Genomic DNA, 19,698 nt, shown 5'->3' on the forward strand with positions numbered 1-19,698 from the left:
CCCGTCCGGACGAGGGGACAGCCCGGGAGGCGGGGTGTGCCTCTCCTTGGGGCGAACATGGGGTGCGGTGAGGGGCCGGGGCCGGGGCCGGGCGGCGGCGCTCGGGGCCGGCGGTTTCCCGGGCGATGGGTGGGGAGAGGAGGAGGAGGAGGAGGAGGAAGAGGAGGAGGAGGGGTCCCCGCGGCTTTATCTCCCACCCGGCTCCGCCCGCCGCCGGCTGTCTCCCGTGACCGCACCGCACCGGCGGGCGCAGCGCCGGCCAGGGCAGCGCCCATGGGCTGCGGCAACTCCACGGCCGGCGGCGCGGGCGGGCGAGGTAGGGCGGCGGGCAGGGCAGGGCAGGGCTGGGCTGGGGTGGGCTGGGGTGGCCTGGGGTGGGCGAGCATCCCCACCGTGCTGGGCGGCCCTGCGGGGACGGCGGGGCGGGGGGCGGCGGCGGCGGCGGGCACGCACCCGCACCTGGCGCGGATACAGCCCCCGGCTCGGGGGATGCCCGTCCGAGCCGCGGGAATCGCCGCCCGCCCTCTTGCAAGAGCATCTTCCTTTCCCGAGGCTGATCCTCTTGCTCAGGGGAAGAGAGGGTGATGTGGCCTGCCGCGGGCACAAGCGGCTCTCTGGTGCCCGGTTGTCGCCAGAATCACCACCTCCGACAGGAGCTGCCCAAGGCACGGCGAGCCCAGGCCGGGAGCTGGACGTAAGGATCACGCCGGGAGTGTCAGCCCCATCCTCTTCGCTTCCCTATAAGGCCACGAATGCCACTTCTGAAATGAATTTGTGCCACATCTTCTCCTTTTGCTTGTTGGAGAAGTTGGAGCATATTCCATGGTTGAGGTTTCATGCATGTTAATGTGTACTGCTGGTTGGTGCGTCCAGCTGGCTCCCTTATTTGTTCATTGCTATTTTCAAAAGAGATAAGATCTGGGAAGATGGTGCTGTTGTGCTCTTCCTCCCTCCTGCCCCCGCAGAATAGGAAAGTACATGGAAACTGATAAGTAGACCTTCACCCTGTAATTATAATATGAGCATTTCTCAATCATTTTTCATCCTAGCTGCACTTGGCAAACATTGCCACCTGTTCCAGTACTTCTGGAAGTATCAAGCCTTTCAGATGCACTTGTGAGCTTTCAGCTCTTGAAAATACACAGTAAAATAATGGTTGGACCACTTAGAATTATTGCGTCCCCATCTCTTACTGTTTTGACTTGATTTAACCAGAGCTTCAGTGGCGCCCTGGGTGGTGCTAGTCCTGACTTGGTCCTGCCAGTGAGTGTGAGTGATGCTGCCTTCTCTATGGTGTCCATATGTGTGTGTGCTTGTGGGGAGTGTTGCTGGTTTACCTGTTCAACTCTGCACTTCACACTCAGAGGAGAATGTGATTCTGCCATTCCCTACTCTGTTTCTGTTAAATGATTGTAAGTTAGGTTTTAGATACTACATCTATCTATCTATCAGAGGCCTCTCTCATTCATAAAGGATGCACTGTGTGAATTTTGTTTGAACATTCAGTGCTCTTATTAGAGCTGTCCTGTTGCACACATGAATTCTCTCCCTTTAGTTGATTCCCACATTGCTGTGACTGGATGTTCTTTCTGTATATGACCAGTCTAGCTTCATACCGCTGGGGTGATGCTTGTTCACATCCCATTTCTGTTTGCTGGGTAAAAGCACCAGTGCAAGCTTCAGAGAAGTTCAGATGAGAATGTTGAGTTGATTATTAGTCCATTTGTGGTAGTTTCTAAGTTAATGTTGATCTGGCTGCCCTGTGGAACTTGTACCAGGGTACAAATGGGTAAATGTCAAATAGACTAACTCTGACAGCAGTATTATTTTGAACTCAAAGTTTGTTTAAATGTGTCCTGTTGCATTAGAGGTAGTTGTCTTCAATAGGTTTTGGCTTGTAGATACGTAAGGTATTTTCACTGACAGTCTGACCCCTTTGATAGTTAAACTTACTTATACGTTACATGTAAAATATTCGAACTTTCATTTTTTGGTAAACTTTTGCATGCTCTTTAGAAATAGTCCACAGATCTCCAAGGGCTTACTGCAGATAAAAACCAACAGTGCCACGTAAAACACATCATTAGTATAATGGGATTATTACTGTGCACTGATAGAGCTCTCCAAATCCAATGCAGATCTGAAAGGTCCAGTTCTCTTCTCACTTTCACCACTGTCAGTCAGGAATTACTCTGTGCAGTCTATGGTCTTAAAATAACAAACAGCTGGTAATAAAGTAAGACGTCAGATGTCTACTATTTATTTACTTCATTTAACATTCCTTACAAAGTGTGTCTAATAAAAGTAAAATTATTTTATGAAGGGAAGGAGAAGGTTTTTATTCTGAATCCTCAAGCGTTTAAGGAAAATGCAACTCATGATTTTACCAAAAGATGTGAAGACTGTGTAAATACAAATAAATTTTCTGGTGTGCACAGCATGACTACATTTTTAATGCCAAAGTTATGACTATTCTGTAATAAGTAATGTCAAAGCTAGAGGTACATAACATGTAATTAACCTGTAACACTCTCTGTCATATTGTATGACTAAGTATAATATTGTAGCAAACTTCACGGAACACATTAGATGTGTTACGCCAATCCCCATTTTCTTACTCTGGTAAAATTTCTATTGTAGCCTAATTTGATTTTTCCTAAGCAGATGTATATATGGTGATAGTTCAGCTAATGATATTATCTTCTGTTGCATGGCTAGAATGACATCAGAGCTTTCAGCTCTATGGTCTGTGAGATCTAAACAAATAGATGTGATCTAGAATAACATTTCAGTCTGTGGTGCAGTACTCCAGAACACCAATATAACTCACAGCATTCAAATGTTCTTTCCAGGGTATCAAAAAGTGGCAAAAAACTCTTCAGTTGAGAAATGGCAACTTCAGTTATCCAAGTAAACTGCTGTATATACATCCATCTTAAACTACCTAGCTATTTTATGTATTAATTTATATTTATTAATTTATATTTATTATTTTATAGTTATTTTTTATTTATCAGCTTGCTGTTTTCCTTATGTTTTGTTGTCTCATTTTACATATCCTTCTTTCATGTTATTTCCTGGAGTTTTAGAAGCTTAAAAATAGCTCTTCTCTCTTCTTTTTTTTTTTTTTTTTGTCTTTTAAAAATATGCATTAATTTCCTTTTCTTTTTTACCGAGTTAAGGCATTTCCCTTCATTCTAATTATTCTTCCCTAAAAATTTTGAACTGCCTCCTCCTTTCCGTATCTATTGTAGAAGCAATGACAGCATCTTAAATTACGGTACTCTTTGGGGGCTGTCAGTCTAGCCTTAGTTTAAATTTATAGAGAAGCTGTTAGTCTGTGGAAAGCTTCAAATACAGTCAAGTTATGATGTAGGAGAACTTTCACCATGTTTTAACAGTTTTATTAACTTCAAGTTTGGTCCAATGCCCAGGAAGTCATCGTGCCATTCTATTTATTGGGTCAAATCTGTGTACAGAACTCCTACCTGATGAGCTGAAGAAATAATCAGTGTGAAACAAATTGATAATATTCTGTCCTCAGTTACAATGGGGTATAAATAGAATAAATTCATTGATGTTAGAATGTGCCTCCTTATTGCTGACTGTTGGAGCACATCAGAAAGAAGCCTGCAGTAGAAAAAACTTTCTTAACAGTTTGCATGTATGTGTGTGTAATTTGGAGGGGCTTTATTTGCTTTTTGTAAAAATTTGATATGCAAGAAAATGGGCAAGGCATTGTTCATTGAAAAATATTAGGAAAATTTTCTATAATCTGCTCAAAAGTCAGGTCCTGGCATTTTTTTTATCCATTTTATTCACATGAGTGGTTGCCTCTCATGCTTTTTATGTTTTTCTGAAGCCTTTGCCTCTCACCTTCACTCATGATGTATTTCTCAGCACAGAGGAATATCCTTTGTGGCTATCAATGTCTCTCAACCATCTTTCACACTAGGCCCGCATTTACTGAAATCCCACAGTGTTGTCAAGAGCTAAACCTCTTCTCACCTAATGGAAGATGCTTTGGGATAAATTCTCCTTCTATTTGATTTGTGATTGTTCAAATGCTGTGGGGTTTTTTTGAGGGATCACAGATCCACTGCTCCATACAGAATGTTTTTCTTCTGTAATCACTGGGGCTCAGAGCAATGTGTGGCCGAATGGGCGACGTTTATTTGCAGGCCGTACTCTTTCTTCCCCTTCTGCAGCTCTAAAATGCCCAAATGCACCCGTGGTCCTGCTGTGTAAATGGTGTGAGCAAAGAGGTCATTCAGGACAATTCAGTCTTGCCTATTTTTTATGGATGTGGCTTCGTAGCTACTCTTCCATCTCTTGCTGAGGTTAGGTTTGAGAAACCAAGTGAACAAGAGCCTATCAAGACAAGGTTTGTAGGGTCAAGTGTTGCCTTTTTTTAGGCCAAACTCTTATAGTGGGGAAAAAATGGACAAGCTTTATATATATAAGCCTTTTCTCAAGTCACTTATGGAAATCATCATATCTATGAGCACACTAAGCCTTGCTGCTATGGAATGAGTTGTAGAGTGTTTGTAGATTGGTAGTAAACAAGATTCTTTGGCTGAACTTCTGGCAGAAGGAATGTGAGTAGCAATAAAATTGTGTTGCTCACTAAACATGCAAGAGTTAGACAAATATGTCAGTGAAGTAACAGTGTGAGGGTGAATGGATTGGACTTTACAAATAAACACATCTGTATAAACTGAGATTTTTTGGTTCCTTGAGAAATAATATCTATGTGTAAGGAGTGTTCCGGCTCCCTAATGAACAAAACCTTCAAGTTTTTACCCAGAGATTTTTTTATAGCACAGTAGCTAAAATGATGTTCATTTGTGAGCTCAGAACTCTTACAGGAAGAAAACTCCTTTGTTAACTGGAAACACTCTCAGATTTATCATCAGGTACCTTAGTGGTACTTGCGTGAATTTGGACCAAACACTTGTTTCACTTTTGCTAGTGAAAATTAGAAATAACCCCACTTTCATTAATGGAATCCCATCAATGAAAGTGAGGATAAACTGGTTTGCTGTGCTTATAAAAAAAGTAGAAAACAATGTATTTCTTTTTATATGTATTTTTAAATTTATTATGAAAAAAACTGATCTCTTAAAAAGTGAATTTTTTTTTATCATACTCAGTTCTCAAAGGTTTTTTTTTGTGAAATATATATCAAAACACTGCAGTGATTTTTCAGGAGTGGTACCCTTGCTAATATTCCAAGAAAAGAAGTGCTGCCATGTGTGAACATTAGTGACATATTTCCAAACACTGGTTTGTATAGCTCTACACAAAGCCCAGGCTGATGGGTCTGAGTGACATCTCCTGTCTCCAGAGTGAGAATGTATTTGTAACATAAGGCATTGAAGTCAGGCATGGCACTGAACATGGATATGGCACTGAAGCGCACCCAGTGATTGACTTGACTTCTTGTATCATACCACTTGAGTATCACCTCTGGGGAGTGTAGCAGTACTGCAGGCACACAATTCTCACTCGGCTTGTGGTTTCAATTTGTGTATTAAACACTGTACCATTGCTGTACTTTCTGCAAGGAGGACACATTTTTTCAGATGGGCATCCAAGGTGCTTAGGCTCGGAAAATTCTTAGCAAAGGCCTCAAAAAGGGCCATGAACCTTTTTAGAGATACTGGTTTTGATTGCAGAGAGTTTAGACTAAAAATAAGAAAGTTATGGCCCTCATGCAGAACAGACACAGCAAAGGAATAGTTTCTTCTGGAAAAAATTTAAAATCCTGCTAGCTCCAGCTAGGCTTTTCAAAACACATGTTCTCTGAAATGTTGCTGATGCCTGAGCACCGCCTAGGTGTACAAGGAGGTGCCCTGAAGGCTCATTCCTGAGCTGACTCTAGATGAACTAACCTTGGTAGCAGAAAATCTCTCCCTACATTGGCAGAGATTGAGCTTACACAGCAATGCCAGCCTTCCACCTGGACACAAGTAGTTTGAGAGGTTTACATGTAGTGCTTCACAGATGTGCCTGCAAAGCCAAAAAGTCTCAGAAAGCTGCCTGGTGGAGTAAAGTTTTAAAGCAAGGGCCTGAGTTTATTGTGACTAGAGATATTCCCTCCAACTTACTTAAGGCTTTCTGCTGATGCATGTAGCCATAGTCAGATTTTGCTGATTCTGAAAGCAAGACTAATGTGTACAGTCTCACATGAGTCTAGTCTGTGCTGTTGCTGGGAAAAGCATGGATAGTCAGGTCATGGGAAGTGGGAATGACATTATGTTCAGGAATTAGCTGTAAAGGGTGATGTTTTCTGCCATTCAAGCAATCTGTTCAGGCAGACAGAGCTGGAAAGCCTCACAGGTCTATTTCTTCCTCTTGTTTTAAATAAGAATGCAAAAGGCAGATTCTTACACATCGAAGGGAGATGAAAGGTATTTGCTATTTATGTATATTTTTCAGCAGAAGAAATAAAAGTTTTCCAAAAAATGAAGTACCGTGGGAGAAAAAAACACAACCTACCTCCAAACTCAAAAAATCTCTGGAGTTGGCTACTTCAGTCTCTTCAGAGTGAGCTCAGATCACCTTTTCCAGCTCAGTACTAAGAGGAAAGGAGAAGTGAAAGGTTTTTCTAATGTCTGCCCTAACTTCTGTAATTAATAGACAGGATAATTTACTGGTTACTCGGCTGAATTATATACTAGCAAGAGCAATATAACAGTAGTAACTTGGGAGGAACAAGAAAGAGTTTGTACTTAGGGAAATGTTTGTCTCCCAGCAAGAAACATCTGAGTCACCAAAACAAAAAAGTCAGTCGCTTATACCAGGCTGCCAGGTGGTAGCTTTTGTCTCTTTGGTTTTTTTTTTAAATAGCAAGATGAATTAAGGGGTGGCTGATCTCGTTAGGTGTCTGGGGCTTTGGATGGGTTATGTCCCAATGTTTATATTAGTTCTGTCTAGTCGTTTTATAAAACTTTGTTTATCTGGCAGGAAGAACAAGGCAGCATTTCACACACGTGGTGCCAGCTCTACAACTGCATCAAATGGCAGAATAATCAGGCATTTGGGAGTAACTGCCTGGTTAGTTGTGCCAACTTTGTGGCAGACAAACCCACCAGAGGACTGAACAAATGGAAGCATATAAAATTCAGGAAGATTATTTTTTTCTTACGTTTTTCCCATCTTGGGTGACTGCACCTGGGCACTGGTCCACAGCAGCATAATTTTCACACACTGAGAGTCTGGCTGAGATGTGATAGATTTAAGGGATAGTATGGATAATCACTAAGGATAAATTAACAATCTGAACAATCATGAGAAATGTGTTCTCTTGCAGTAGCAAATTTTTGTTGCTATTTCTGTGTTGTTTAGAACAGAAAGACAGAAAAACAATCACTGCAGTGTTGGTTGGTTTAGAGGATTATGCCATTACCTGGTAAACATGTTTTGTGTTGGTTTTTTTTTTCCTAGGTGCTACAGGGACTACTAAAGATGTGTAAGTACTTACTCTACTCTTTTAAACATACAACCCTGGACATATTTTCAGTCCTACTAGCCTTATACTTGATTTAGTCATACATGATTCATCTGGATCCTAACATATAATCAACACAACCAGATGTTTACTGTCTTTAGTGACAGCTTTCATCTCCACAAAACAACTCCTTCTCTTGTTTACTTTTCTACAGATTTCTTTGCTTGTTATTTCTCTAACAGAGATTTCTTTTCTCTGCTTCTGTTGAGACAGTTGTCTAGCAGAGGTGGTTATGTTACATCAGACTGCTTTTCCCTGTCATGTGCCAGTGCACCTTTTTCCAAAGGCCATGTAATTGTATGAAGGCAGCACATAAATTTCCCCCAGGCCCAGTGAGAGGTTTAGAAAGCCACTGAGACAAATTACCCCTCTTTGCATGAGACGCACTAACCCGTCCAACTTCCTTTTTAAAGTATCCACCTTCTCTAGGTACTCTCTGCATTAAAGATAGTATCTATTAGTTTGACAGAGGGTAGCAGAAGGTAGCCCTGCCCATCCTGTTTTTCTCTAAATGTGCAAAGTCTTTTTTAGAACTATTCTTATTTGCTGATACAGGAATGTACAGGAACAGCTTTATTCAGCCATAAATGTACTTATCTATCAAAGAAAAGCATAAAGAACTCCTCCCGAGGTCTTGGCTTCTCGTATTTCATGTATTTACCGCTAGAATTTGTGACTGAGGGACCTGGGAAAGATTTTTGTTATGCAATAGGAACATTCTTCTGTTTTATTTACTTCACTTAGAATAACTATTCTAATTAGATGGAGGAATCCTGGTGTAGGAATGAGGGCAGCTGAGTAAGATAAACAAGTGGAGGGAAGAGCTTAACAACAGGCTTGTCCTTGCTATTACAGAGCACAGCTGAGAACTAACAACAGGTGTCACTTGGCTGATCCACTCTGTTGCCACAGATACTCTCGAGATCTGCATTACCTCTGTAGTCTGTTTTCTGGGCTTGCAGTGCCAGACAATAAATAAATTACAGAAGGCAACCTCTTCTTGATGCAGCCTGCATCATCACGGCCCTCAGTACTTCTGTATTTACAAACCCACTGGTTTAATTTATATCAGGGCCTTTTTTATTGTTCAATTTAGATGATTTAAGGACTGATTTAGAACTGCATCTTTCTTTTTGCTCATCAGTAGTTTTAAATTTCAAAATCGCATGCACTGTTAAATTACAGATGTTGTAGGCATGTTCCTGTGCTTAAAGGTATGGGGTTGTGTAGAACTGTGTTTATATGTGTGTAAGCATTTATAGAACCAGGCTGCAGGAGTTAAAATGGGAGCATCCTACTTATTAGTGTGAGTTCATCTGCCGTGTTTCAAAATAGTATCGAGATAACTTAGAAAAAAAAATAATTACTAGTGCAATCTTCAACAAAGCGAATGGGTCAATCCTGGAGCTATTACTCATTCAGATTAAGGGTAGTGGAGCCAGCCAAACAACCCATATGAGTAACAGCATGGTTGAACTTTCTCATCAGATGTTAGAAACACACATCTACTAAGGAGGAATGGCAGCCCTTATCAGGCTAACTTCTAAACAGAAGATTTTTAAGAAGGAAGTAAGATATCAGAAAAATTATTTTCATTTCATAGAAATGAACAAAGCAAATTTATATTAACTAATATTATAGATCCACAGAAGCTTTTTACACCTTTTTACTTTCATCAGCTAAATCTTCTCTTTAAATAACCCTTTTAATTTTTTGCTGCCAAATTTCAGTCATATCACTTCTGATCCAGAAACACATTTAAGTTTGTCCATCCTTACATGGTTTTTGATACCAAATCTGATTATTCTATTTGAGGTTTCTCATTTCTTGACTGTGACTCATTGCCGAAGCACCGTGCCTGTTGGAGTGAGCAGCCAGATGGAAGGGGAGAGGGCTGAGTCCTGGGTGAGCCCTCCTGGGTGACTGCAGGGAAGCTGCTTTGCCCTCTGGGCCTGGAGTTTCTCTACCAATAGGATAGAGATGATGATATGATCTTCCTCTGCAAAGGGCTCTTCCTCTCTGAGGGCTGCGTGGTGACGAGGAGACATACTCTGGGAATGTGTCTGCCCTCTGTGCTCCAACCCAGAATCTGTCAGCCAGCTTCAGCCCATGCTCCTGCGCCACTAATAAAGAAACATTCATCACTGCTAATTGGAATAGCTTAGCTGTAGGAGAAGTAGAGGATATGCTAGAAAGTAATGCAACACCTTCTGTATTCAGTGCATGGCTAAGTGTGGGGGAGGATTAGTTACAGTAGGAAGGAAAGGACACAGCAGTTCAAGCCTGTTTCAAAATATTGAGAGGAAATGCATCAAATACAAATGAAAGGCCTTTGTTCCCAAGAAACACCAAGAATCTGAGGAGTACTTGTCTGTCACTTGTTCCAAGTTCACTGAATCATTTCTGGTGGGACTACTGAGCACAGCTAGAAAGAGTCTCTGTGATGCTCAACACAAACAGAACCATAAAAGCTGAGGGAAGTAAAATGTGGATGGAATGAATTAGTGTGAATGCCTGTCATCTGACATTTAAAATATGTGAGAAATGGCAGCTTCTTTTACCATCAAATGGACATAGGACTGATGGATGTAAAAGCTGACAGATGAACAATGTGTGTTTTTCTGACTTTGGAAAGACTCTTGGGATGAGAGTCTTCCTTTCTGACAGGAAGACTCTTGGGACAGACAAAACCTTACCAAAAGAAACACTTATTCAGCTGAAAATAGAATGCCATTATGTGGTTTTGCTGTTAAATCTGCCTAATGGCTCCAGGACTCTGCCCACGCTACCTGCTGCAAGACGTGCTCTCGGTTCCTCTGCAGATGTCAACAGCATCTGAGGCAGGCACACAGCAGCTGCTCAGCACAAAGCACCTTGGATTGTTAAGTTCCTTTTGCTGTCTGTTCCTGGTGCAGAAAAGCCTATCCTAGCTTGATGTCCCTGGAGGACTGCTGGATTCCTGTGTCCATGTCTGTGAGCCCAGGAGATGTGGCAATGCGAGCATTGCCGAAACCAAAGGAGCTTCCCTCCAATCTCACTCCCACGTGGTTGGGTGTTGCTGTTGTAGCTCTGCTCCTGGAGCCACCTGTGTTCACCCAGCCTGGGCACGGAAGCAGCTCAGTGGTTCAGTGTGACACTAAACATGCAAAATTAGTGGGCGCCTTTCAAAAGGGGGTCTTGAGCCATTGTGTGTGAAGGCAAGAGGTGTGTGAATATGTGTAGTAAATAAACTGAGGCAGCATTCTTTCCTGAGCCCCCAGAAAGGCAAATAAAATGGCTTATTCCTTAATTGCCATCACCATTGAAAATTTTTCTTATTTTCCTTTCACACTGCCATGTTCCTCCTATCTCTGTTCACCTCCTCTTTTATGGCAGGGCTACAACAGCTTGCTCCCAGCCATTGCCCAGCCCAAGAGCTGTTGTCTGTACAATCCCAGATTATTTTTGCTGTCATGCATTTGAAGAAAATGGTAGTGAAAAATTACTACTTTGATTTATAGCTAGTAAAAGGAAAAGAAGAAAGCAAAATGTTTAAAAACCCTCTTATCTGCTTAATCATAGACCTGGATAATTTGTTTTGGTGAGAGAATTACAGTAATGGTCTGATGCCATATTACAAAACATTTCTGGAACAGAAGAAAATGGCCGTTTCCTACTAGAATATTTTTCTTTGTTAAAAAAAAAATTGACATTAATTTCCTGTTGGAAAACATTGGTTATTATTCTTACAACTCCATTTCAGAGGCTTCAAGCTGTGCATGAAGTTGTCAGTGTTTTTAAAGGACTCTTCTCTGGACAATGGTTAATCTGGATTATAGAAAATGTTCCCAATTGCGTGAGAAAATCAATCCTGTGACACATTCAGTTGGTTCAACAGAAATGACTGTGATCTTTTGGGACCCAAAGTCCCTTTCTTAAAGTTGAATTTTATTTTTTTTTTCCTAAAAGTACATCCTCATTTCCACCCACTGATATACACAGGCTTTCCATTTTCTTCAGGAGAAACTGGCCCACACTAGGACAGAGCAGCTTCACAGTCCTCAGGAAAAAATGTCTCTGCATTCTCTGGCTGTGTATGTGAAGACTGTAAGATGGCTTAGGTGACTAGATGGGGTCACAGGAGATGAGAATTGCCTTCTGAAATGGCTCTAGTTCCTCCAGGAAGGGATGGCAGGAAGGTAAGGGAATGAGGAGTTTATTGATCAGTCTTTCTTGAGTGGTAAGAAGCATAGACAAAGACAGCCAACAAGGAGTGCCATGCCCTAAATATAATTTAGCAAAATTGCAGAATAATAAGATTTACTCCAAGCCTCTACTATTAAAAGAACCGGTGTACCCTTATTCACTGTGGTGATGCAGAAAGGATAGTTGGTAATGTTCTGACCCTTAGAAAGAAGATAGATGTCAGAAGATTTCCAGGTTGTAGCAGTATTTTTAAGGCATTTGCTCCCCTCCCAGGAAGTTTAAGGGCATTTTCTTGCACTGAAGACTATATCTTGCTATGAGCCCTCTGCTCTTCAGGCAAAAATCCCATTGACTTCAGGGCCCTGTAAGGGCATAGAGCCACTAAGATTTAACAGTAGGCACATCAACCTTTTAGAATAAATAAATTGGTTGCAGACCAAGCTAAAGGGCAGCTGCTGCCCCATCCATACCCAGCCGTGGAAACAGAGCTTAAAATCCAAATATTTAATCAAAGGTAGGTGAGTGATTTGTCTGAAGACTGATGTCAGGACATAGAGTGAGGCTGCAGCACAGGCTTTGCACTCTGAAGGAGCAAGAATGAATTCCTTATATTTTTTGTATTACATTTGTCTTCACATGAGTGCTGGTTACTTTACCCACTGCTCCAGTTCAGCTGGACAGTATATAAGTGGGGGGAATCAAACCTCAGTGACTCCCTGTTGATGTGCAGACTGACCTGTGATTTTACCCTACAGTTAAAGGAGAAGTAATTGCCCACCTATACGGGATTAATAACTGCATTTGGTTTGCAAGCAACTGAATTAATGAATTGCAGTGCCTCATTTTATAGAGAGACCCCGTATCAGCTTCTGGCTTCTGTAATAGCTGCTGTGAAATTTTCTCTCTCTTCATCATCACTCACATGCCAGCACAAATATCCAGTCCTTTTCTTTCCTCTTTTGGGGGAATAGCAGTCCAGGCTTGTTCCTGTTACATGCAGAGCCTTAATGTTTGTTTTACATGGGGAGTAGTGTGGGGACTCACTCAGGAGGAGTGTTAATTTACCTGTTTCTGCTCCCAAATCTACTTTCAGATCTCACTGGTGAGGGTCATAAAAAGTAAGCTGCGTCTTTTCTCAATCCTTTATATCTTCTGTACATTCTTTGGAAAATTGTCCCTTTTTTTTATACTTGTGTGAGTACTTTGTTGAATGGTGGATGTCCTGAATTAAACTGGGGTCAGTAATAGTTCTTCTCTTGCTTCTGAATTTACCCAGATGGTCATGGAGCACCTGAAAGAAACAATCTGCTAACGTGCTTTTTATCTTTTGATGTTGCAGAGCAGAAGAATCCATATCAGATGATGACAAAAGGAGGTAGGTGCTCTGCTCAACCAGGGCCAGCTTTTTTTGCAATAGGCTGCAGTGAGTCCTGCCACCAGTTACGCATCCTTCCTTCCCCCCTCCTAACTCCCACCAACACCAACAAAGCAGAGGAGAAACGAAAAGAGAGGAGGAAATCTCACACAGAGTCAGGTATTGATGAGTCCACCCAGTCTGTTATTGAGCTGGGGAGGTGGGAACTTTGTGGCAAAAAGAGCACATTATCTCACAGCTGTAGGTGGTGTGCTCGATAAGGCTGGTGGCCTCTGCTTTCACACCAGCAGCGCCACAGAAGGTGCCATTAGCACTTGTGGGAGATCTCTGCTGGGCTGGAAGTTGAAGGAAGTATGAGTCTATCATCAAGCAAATTAGAAATTGGCTCAGAATCCCAGGAGCTGGAGGAGGTGTGATTTAATTCAGTACCTGAGGGCAGAGCAGTGTAAAGGGAGCCTCTTGCAAGTAACTCCAGGCACAGTAGAGGCTTTACAGAGCAAGTTTTTTACCTCCCTTCATCTGTGCCTGCTTTTCATACAGGCTCTTTGGAGCCAGAAAGTATCCTCTGCAAGTCCATGGAGGGGAGAGGGTTGGGCTATGAAAGTACCTGAGACACTTTTGCGTCTTTCTACTAACAGTTTTCTCTAAGTGTGACCCTAAGCAGGGGCAGGCAGGTCACATTTATTAATGAGGTCAAAGTGCACGTTGTTCGAAGCGTGGTGTTTGGTGGTCCCAGTGTCAAACATCAGTGTCAGGTTAGCTCTGTCCTCAGATCAATATACTCAGAAGAAGCTGGGCAGGTGGAGTTTATTGTTACAGTTTATAGGTGTCACAAGACAGTGGGGATCTCGTGATAAATACCAGGAACTTGAGTGAAAAAAATAGCTCCTTTCACAGGGAGAAGTGTCCCAGCTGAGCTCTGACGTGGCTGTAATTGTTTCTCCCCCAGGAACTATGGTGGGGTGTACGTGGGCCTGCCGTCAGACGCGGCTGCCATGGCTCCCAGTCAGACGAAGGCTGCACCCAAAGGTACTGGCAGGTTGTGCGTTGCTTTTTTTCCTGCTTTCTGGGGATCGCTTTATCTCGTAGGATGTCTGTCCTTTAAAAATCAATTATTTCAGACAGACTGGCTAGCCTTGAAACCTCTTAAGGCTGTGGGGCTATTTATACTTGTCAAAGGGATTGTTTGCATTTATTTAAAATTTAACATGCTTTTGCAGAAGGATCCTGGAGGAGATGCTGACAGTGTAGGTACATGGTCTTCTGAACAGCTGCTCCACACTCTGAGTGCTCTGTGAACTGAAAGAAAACAAACCCCCTTTTAGGACTAAGAGGCTGTGATAGATGCACTTGCAGGGCCCCCAGCGCTATTTTTAGTTTTGAAGGTATTTACTTGCATTGTGGTGAATTCCAGTAATAACAGTTAGCAAGAGCTTGCTTTCAGGTTTATTTCTGTTCTTACATGAAACACAGCAGAAACCGTTTCTTTTCTATGTTATATTTTTGAGCAGTGGGAAGAGCATTAGATTTATAGGTATTTGATTGACAAGTCATAAACATATAATTATGAAATAATGTAATATTCTTTTGATTTAACACAAAAAAAATGCTGCTGTCACATATGTACAGCACAGAGTTTAGTCACTGACTGGTGCTTCCAAAATTTGCTGCAAAACAAGAAAATGAAAAACGTAACACTCTTAATCAAAATAAAAGCTGGTTTTGGAACAGTACTAACTTAGTTGCATGTTTGTTTTTTTTGTTTGTTTGGGTTTTTTTTTAAGATTTTAACTATCTTTGTCTTTTGTTTTTTAATTAAGATTAGAAGGAAATAAAGACATCAAGATGCAAACAGCCCAAGGTACAGTATGTTTTGATTAATGTCATGTGCTTGGCGTGTATTTCTTGAACAGAACAAGGTAGCAATGCTCCCTGTGATGCTCTAAGTTGGTTTGGGAGCCACCAAGTTACATCTCCAGCTGCATCATAACTTCTAAAGGCTGGACCAGAGATCAGTTCTCAGTGGGTGCAGATATAAATTAGACAGTAGTAAAGTCATCTTCTTGGTGGAAATTGAGAAGCAAGGAAACTCTGTATTACTTCATTTGGGAGCAAATAAAAATCAAGTGTCCTTAGTGGTACTCAGGCCTCCCATGAGAGATGAGGTACATCAGCAGTGCTTAGGTCAGCAACTGCAGAGAAAAAGATTTTTCCAGGAATGAGGATATTGCAGTTAGAAAAAATCTCCTTTTTTGGAAGGACCTTGAGGTGTGTCACCCACTAAGTAATGTATGGGAGCTTTCCCCTTGCTGTGAGAGTGTCTGTGGGGGCTTCATTTTCCACCAGCTAAAATAGGACATTGAAGATTTATAGGCTCTATTCCTGAATGAAGAGTTTTGACTAACTAAGTTAAAAAAAATTCCTTTAGAAGTTCATGTCTGCAGAATAAATAAAAACAAATGAAGTTTCCATCCAGTACTTGAACTAAATAAACATTGACAAATTTTGATAGGGAACTGTTTTGATACTTATCCAGTGGGGAACTGAAAATTATTGAGCTGCCAACAATTTCCATAAGAAGCAGAGCCCTTTCCTAATTTAGGTGAAGAGCCAGAAACAGTTTTGACTGGTCCTGGTGCTGGATGCAAGCCTTGTAGAACAGAACACGTATAATAAGTGTCTGTATTATATGAGTGGTTAAAGCTCCAGAACTTTTCTAGGAGCAGTCTTAAACAGGAACGACTTCAGGTGGTCTTCACAGCTAATTTCAGTAACTTGACTGAGATGTCCAAGCTAGAAACACCAGCAGCCTTGACCAGACCAAGGCTCAAGCACCATCTTGGGGTTGCAGCTTTCCATCTGTGGTTTATGAACAGAGTCTGAGTTACTTAGGTCCTTGTCTAGGTGCCTTAGTTGTATGCCTGAGGCTGGATAGAACCAACCACTTGACATTTTTTTGCTATTTATAAAAGTGTGCTTTGCCTTCATTCATGCAAGATCAGAGCTTAGCTGCTGACTCAAGTCTTCCACAGATGAGCAGCTCCAAATCTGTAAAGGGTCCTCTGAGCTCCACAAGTATATGTGCATGTGTTTGCAGTTCATGGACTACAAACCTCTCAGCTTCTAGTGACGACCTAGCTCTCTGGTTTATGTACAAAATCTTCCTATATTGCTTTTCCACTATTGCCTTCCCAGTCTATTAAATCTGTTCCTTTTTTTTTTTTTTTTTTTTTTTTTTTTACAGTCTACTAAGACCAGTTGCCAGTGCTTTGGAGACAGCTGTCGTTGTGCTGAAGATTTTGATACTTACACAGCCTTCCAGAGAGCAAGAGAGATCAGAGCACCAAAAAATCCAAACTGTTCCAAGTTCCAACTACGGGTAAAGCTTAAAGTACAGCGTTGAATCAGTTTCCTATGATAGTTGCATTATGGGAACCTCCTGCTGTTCTCCAGTGAAAGATGAAACTAGTGAACTCATGGTGGATGTTTCTGCACAAGAGCTAACTTTGATGATCTGCAACTTATTTCTCTGTGGCCATATTGCAGATTCCATCAGCTATCAGCTACGCATCATATATTTTCTCCAACAATTTTTGATAGATTTTATATAGAAAACCATCACTACTGTCCATTCAATAGTTTCTATGGTAGGTTCCTGTAAATTAATTGTTACTATTCTTCAGAGTAATATATTTGACAAGTTTGCATCTTTTGGGGAATATTGCAAATTTTAATATTTTTGCTGTGAAATCTTAAGAATAGGATGAAACAAGCATAAGACTGTAAGGTTGTTTATAATTATTACTGTCCCTTTTATACCATGAGACAAATATTAGTATTTAATTTTCACCTTGTAAAAAGATACTGTGCGAGGAAATTGATTGAAATAAGAACGATATACTTCACTGTATTATTTACGTCTGTTTATATTTTTCTTTAGCTATATCTCTTTTATAAAGCATTATGTATAAAAAATACTAACAAACTAAGCTATTTTGTGTTCTGTTCCACGTAATAATAATAATATGTCCTTGCATAAGGAGGAAATGATACTATTTTCAGAGATAGTGGGACTAAACTCCAGTGCTGCATCCTCCTGACCTGTGGAGGATTTTTGATCACTGAGTTTTGTATCCCTGTCTCATCTGTAAGCATCTCCAGTATGGCAAATTGAAACAGAATGAGTGTTATTACTACTTTAGCAAATTGTTGAGGTTTTAAAATTCGTTAAGTTAATATCAATTGTAAGTTTCACATAGAACATAAAACAGATTGTACATTTACAGATGGCTGAATGAGTATTTAAATTATTAAAGCCTTTTGCATAATTCTTTAGTCAAACTCTTTTTAATGGGACTTGAAGTGCTATACACCTTAAATAATCAAATAATCAACAAAAAAACTCCAATCTGCATCATGTTAATATATTGCTGTACATTAATGACCATTTTTAAAATTAAAAGAAAAAAACCCAAACCAGGAAATTTGGACATGAAGAAATAAGTCGCCATGAACCGTGAAATTCCTGCCCTTTTCACTGATAGCTGTTAGTACCAATGAACTACTAATGACTATGATTTCCAGTAACTTGCAGCTTTCACTTTTAAATAGTGGTAGTTTGATGTGAGGCTTGCAAAAAAAAAAAATATTTAAAAATATTTCTTGGTTGTCCTCTTTTAATAATTTGTGACGTTATTTATTGCTATTCTCTAGAAATCTGCTACTTGGGTTATCAACGATTTCAGGCTTCCAGCTCCTGAAGACATACATGCATCTCATTCTTGACCATCGACCTCAAACCAAGATGAAATAAGTTTGAAGATTTAAGATGTGGTGTTAAAATATCTCTCAGTATGAATGAAAGTCTGTAGATTATATTTGCAGAGTCTTGTTCTTGTAAGCCAGTCTGGTGAGGACTCAAGTAGCACTGGGTGATAAACATGCAGGCTTCTCTCCTACCTGCTTACCATAGCATGAGGGTATAGTTTCCACTTCACATGTTCCACTAATGGCCAAAATGGTTTGCATAGCACAAGTTTATTTAGTACAAAACAATTAGGCCTATGCCTGACCTGATCACAATTGTCTTTCCCAAAGCAGAAAAAGCACCAGTCATCCTAGGATACATCAGCATTCAGCTTGTTCTCAAAAAGCCAACAGCAGATGCCAGTAATCAACCTGGTTGTTTATCCACTCCTATCCTTCAGTTGCTGGGAAGAATCATCAAAAAGGTGGACAGGGCTAAACTCGAACATCACTTATTCTGCTACTGACATCTGAAGCCCCGTGTGTGGGTGAGGGAGCAAGGAGGTGATTGCTGATGAACAGCTCCTCGCAGCTGGTGGTGGGACAGTTGTAAAGGGTACTTTCCTTGGTTTACATCATTGCTTGTTTTTCCTGTGCAGAGCTACAGAGAAGCTTGGAGCACTTTGCAGAATTGGTCTTTTAATGTTTCATCCTCTGAATGTGTAGGAGGTACAGTGGTTTCTTAATATTTTTGTTCCTCTGCATCGTTTATTCTCAAAAGTTTACTGACCAACTGACAAATGCTCAGCATCACAGACTGGAACCTCTAAAATAGACATACATTCATTTATGCTACATTAGCCTGTATCCATCAAACTAAAAAGCTAGGGTCATGCCCTTGTCTTCAATTTGCAGACACTTGTCCTTTGTTTTCCCAAGGATCCACGAATCTAGAAACTGTGTGACAGGACGCTGTATTCTGTCCTGGCCAAATTCTACTTAGGGAACTGATTTTCTGCTCATGAAAATTCCTCTGTGATGAGCAGCCTTTGTTAATAAAAGCACACGTCATTTCATGGAGAAATGAGTGTATCTGCTCTTTCAAAACTTACAATCTATGGATATTTCTGTCAGGAGGAGGAACAGAAAAGAAACCCTATATGCCAGCTGCCAGCTGTGCATGTGACGGCATCCTTGGAGAATATTTAGGCACTCAAATGATGGTTCAATGGAAGAACTGAGAACAGAACACAAGGAGCCATTGAATGACAGAGTTATTATTAAGGAATATACTTTGGTTTTGTCAAAACATCTTGAATTACCATTTGTGAAAAATAAACATTTAAATGTTGGGGCTGTAATGCCATTTTCCTTGCAGTGGTTACTGTTTCTTCAGCCAGAGCTGAGGAGCCAGTGAAAATAATTCAGCAAAGAGTGGATTTGGGCTTTATAATCTCAACATCTCTGATCTGAGATTTTTAGGCAGCCCAGAAGTAGTATGCTTGAATTCATGAATCTTGAAAATTTCTGGAGTAGGAAAGCATAAGATTGAAACTACATTTTGTGACCAGCTGAAAAATACTCAAAATATCTTGTATTGCAAATTTTGGTCTCATACAAACTATTTCACCCAGACAGCTTCTCTTTTGAATTATTCCAATGAGACAGTGCATTTATTTTGCTTTCTTCTTAATGCAGGAGCTGGAGTTTTGTTGCAAGGGCCCAACTTCTCAGTTTCTGGGTAGTCCAGACAGAAATACTGCCTGTCTTTTATATGCCACACAACTCTAAACCTCTGTGTTGTTCAAGGGTTGAATCTTGTCACTTAAGAGAGTTGCAGAAGACCTGGTAAAAGCCAGTGTAAGCTCAGTTAGAACTT

At 40.8% G+C, this 19,698-nt stretch overlaps 1 protein-coding gene across 2 annotated transcripts; it reads left to right on the forward strand.

Moving 5' to 3' along the window:
- Positions 1-190: 190 nt before the first annotated feature.
- On the forward strand, positions 191-19,170 carry CUNH12orf75 (chromosome unknown C12orf75 homolog). 2 transcript variants are annotated; one of them, XR_010720875.1, is made up of 7 exons: positions 191-316; positions 7,450-7,474; positions 13,038-13,073; positions 14,023-14,102; positions 14,899-14,934; positions 16,318-16,720; positions 17,787-19,170. XR_010720875.1 is itself a non-coding variant. In XM_066183959.1 (6 exons), exons 1-6 carry the CDS (start codon positions 274-276, stop codon positions 16,323-16,325), a joined length of 228 nt encoding a protein of 75 aa, XP_066040056.1. In that variant the 5' UTR covers positions 191-273; the 3' UTR covers positions 16,326-17,401. The 2 variants fall into 2 exon arrangements, 1 of the variants encoding a protein (XP_066040056.1); XM_066183959.1 differs by lacking the exon at positions 17,787-19,170 and having other exon boundaries at positions 16,318-17,401.
- The last annotated feature ends 528 nt before the right edge of the window (positions 19,171-19,698 follow it).

The sequence above is a fragment of the Chamaea fasciata genome, unplaced genomic scaffold (assembly GCF_029207755.1).
Source record: "Chamaea fasciata isolate MVZ Bird 193981 ecotype frontalis unplaced genomic scaffold, bChaFas1.0.hap1 SCAF_5, whole genome shotgun sequence".
NCBI classification, from domain to species: Eukaryota; Metazoa; Chordata; class Aves; order Passeriformes; family Sylviidae; genus Chamaea; species Chamaea fasciata.

Excerpts from the sequence above, each read along its gene's own strand:
- CUNH12orf75 (XM_066183959.1), top strand. The coding sequence starts at position 274 with ATGGGCTGCGGCAACTCCACGGCCGGCGGCGCGGGCGGGCGAG. Across the intron at positions 317-7,449 it reads CGGCGGCGCGGGCGGGCGAG|GTGCTACAGGGACTACTAAA; the intron begins GTAGGGCGGCGG and ends TTTTTTTCCTAG. Across the intron at positions 7,475-13,037 it reads ACAGGGACTACTAAAGATGT|AGCAGAAGAATCCATATCAG; the intron begins GTAAGTACTTAC and ends TTGATGTTGCAG.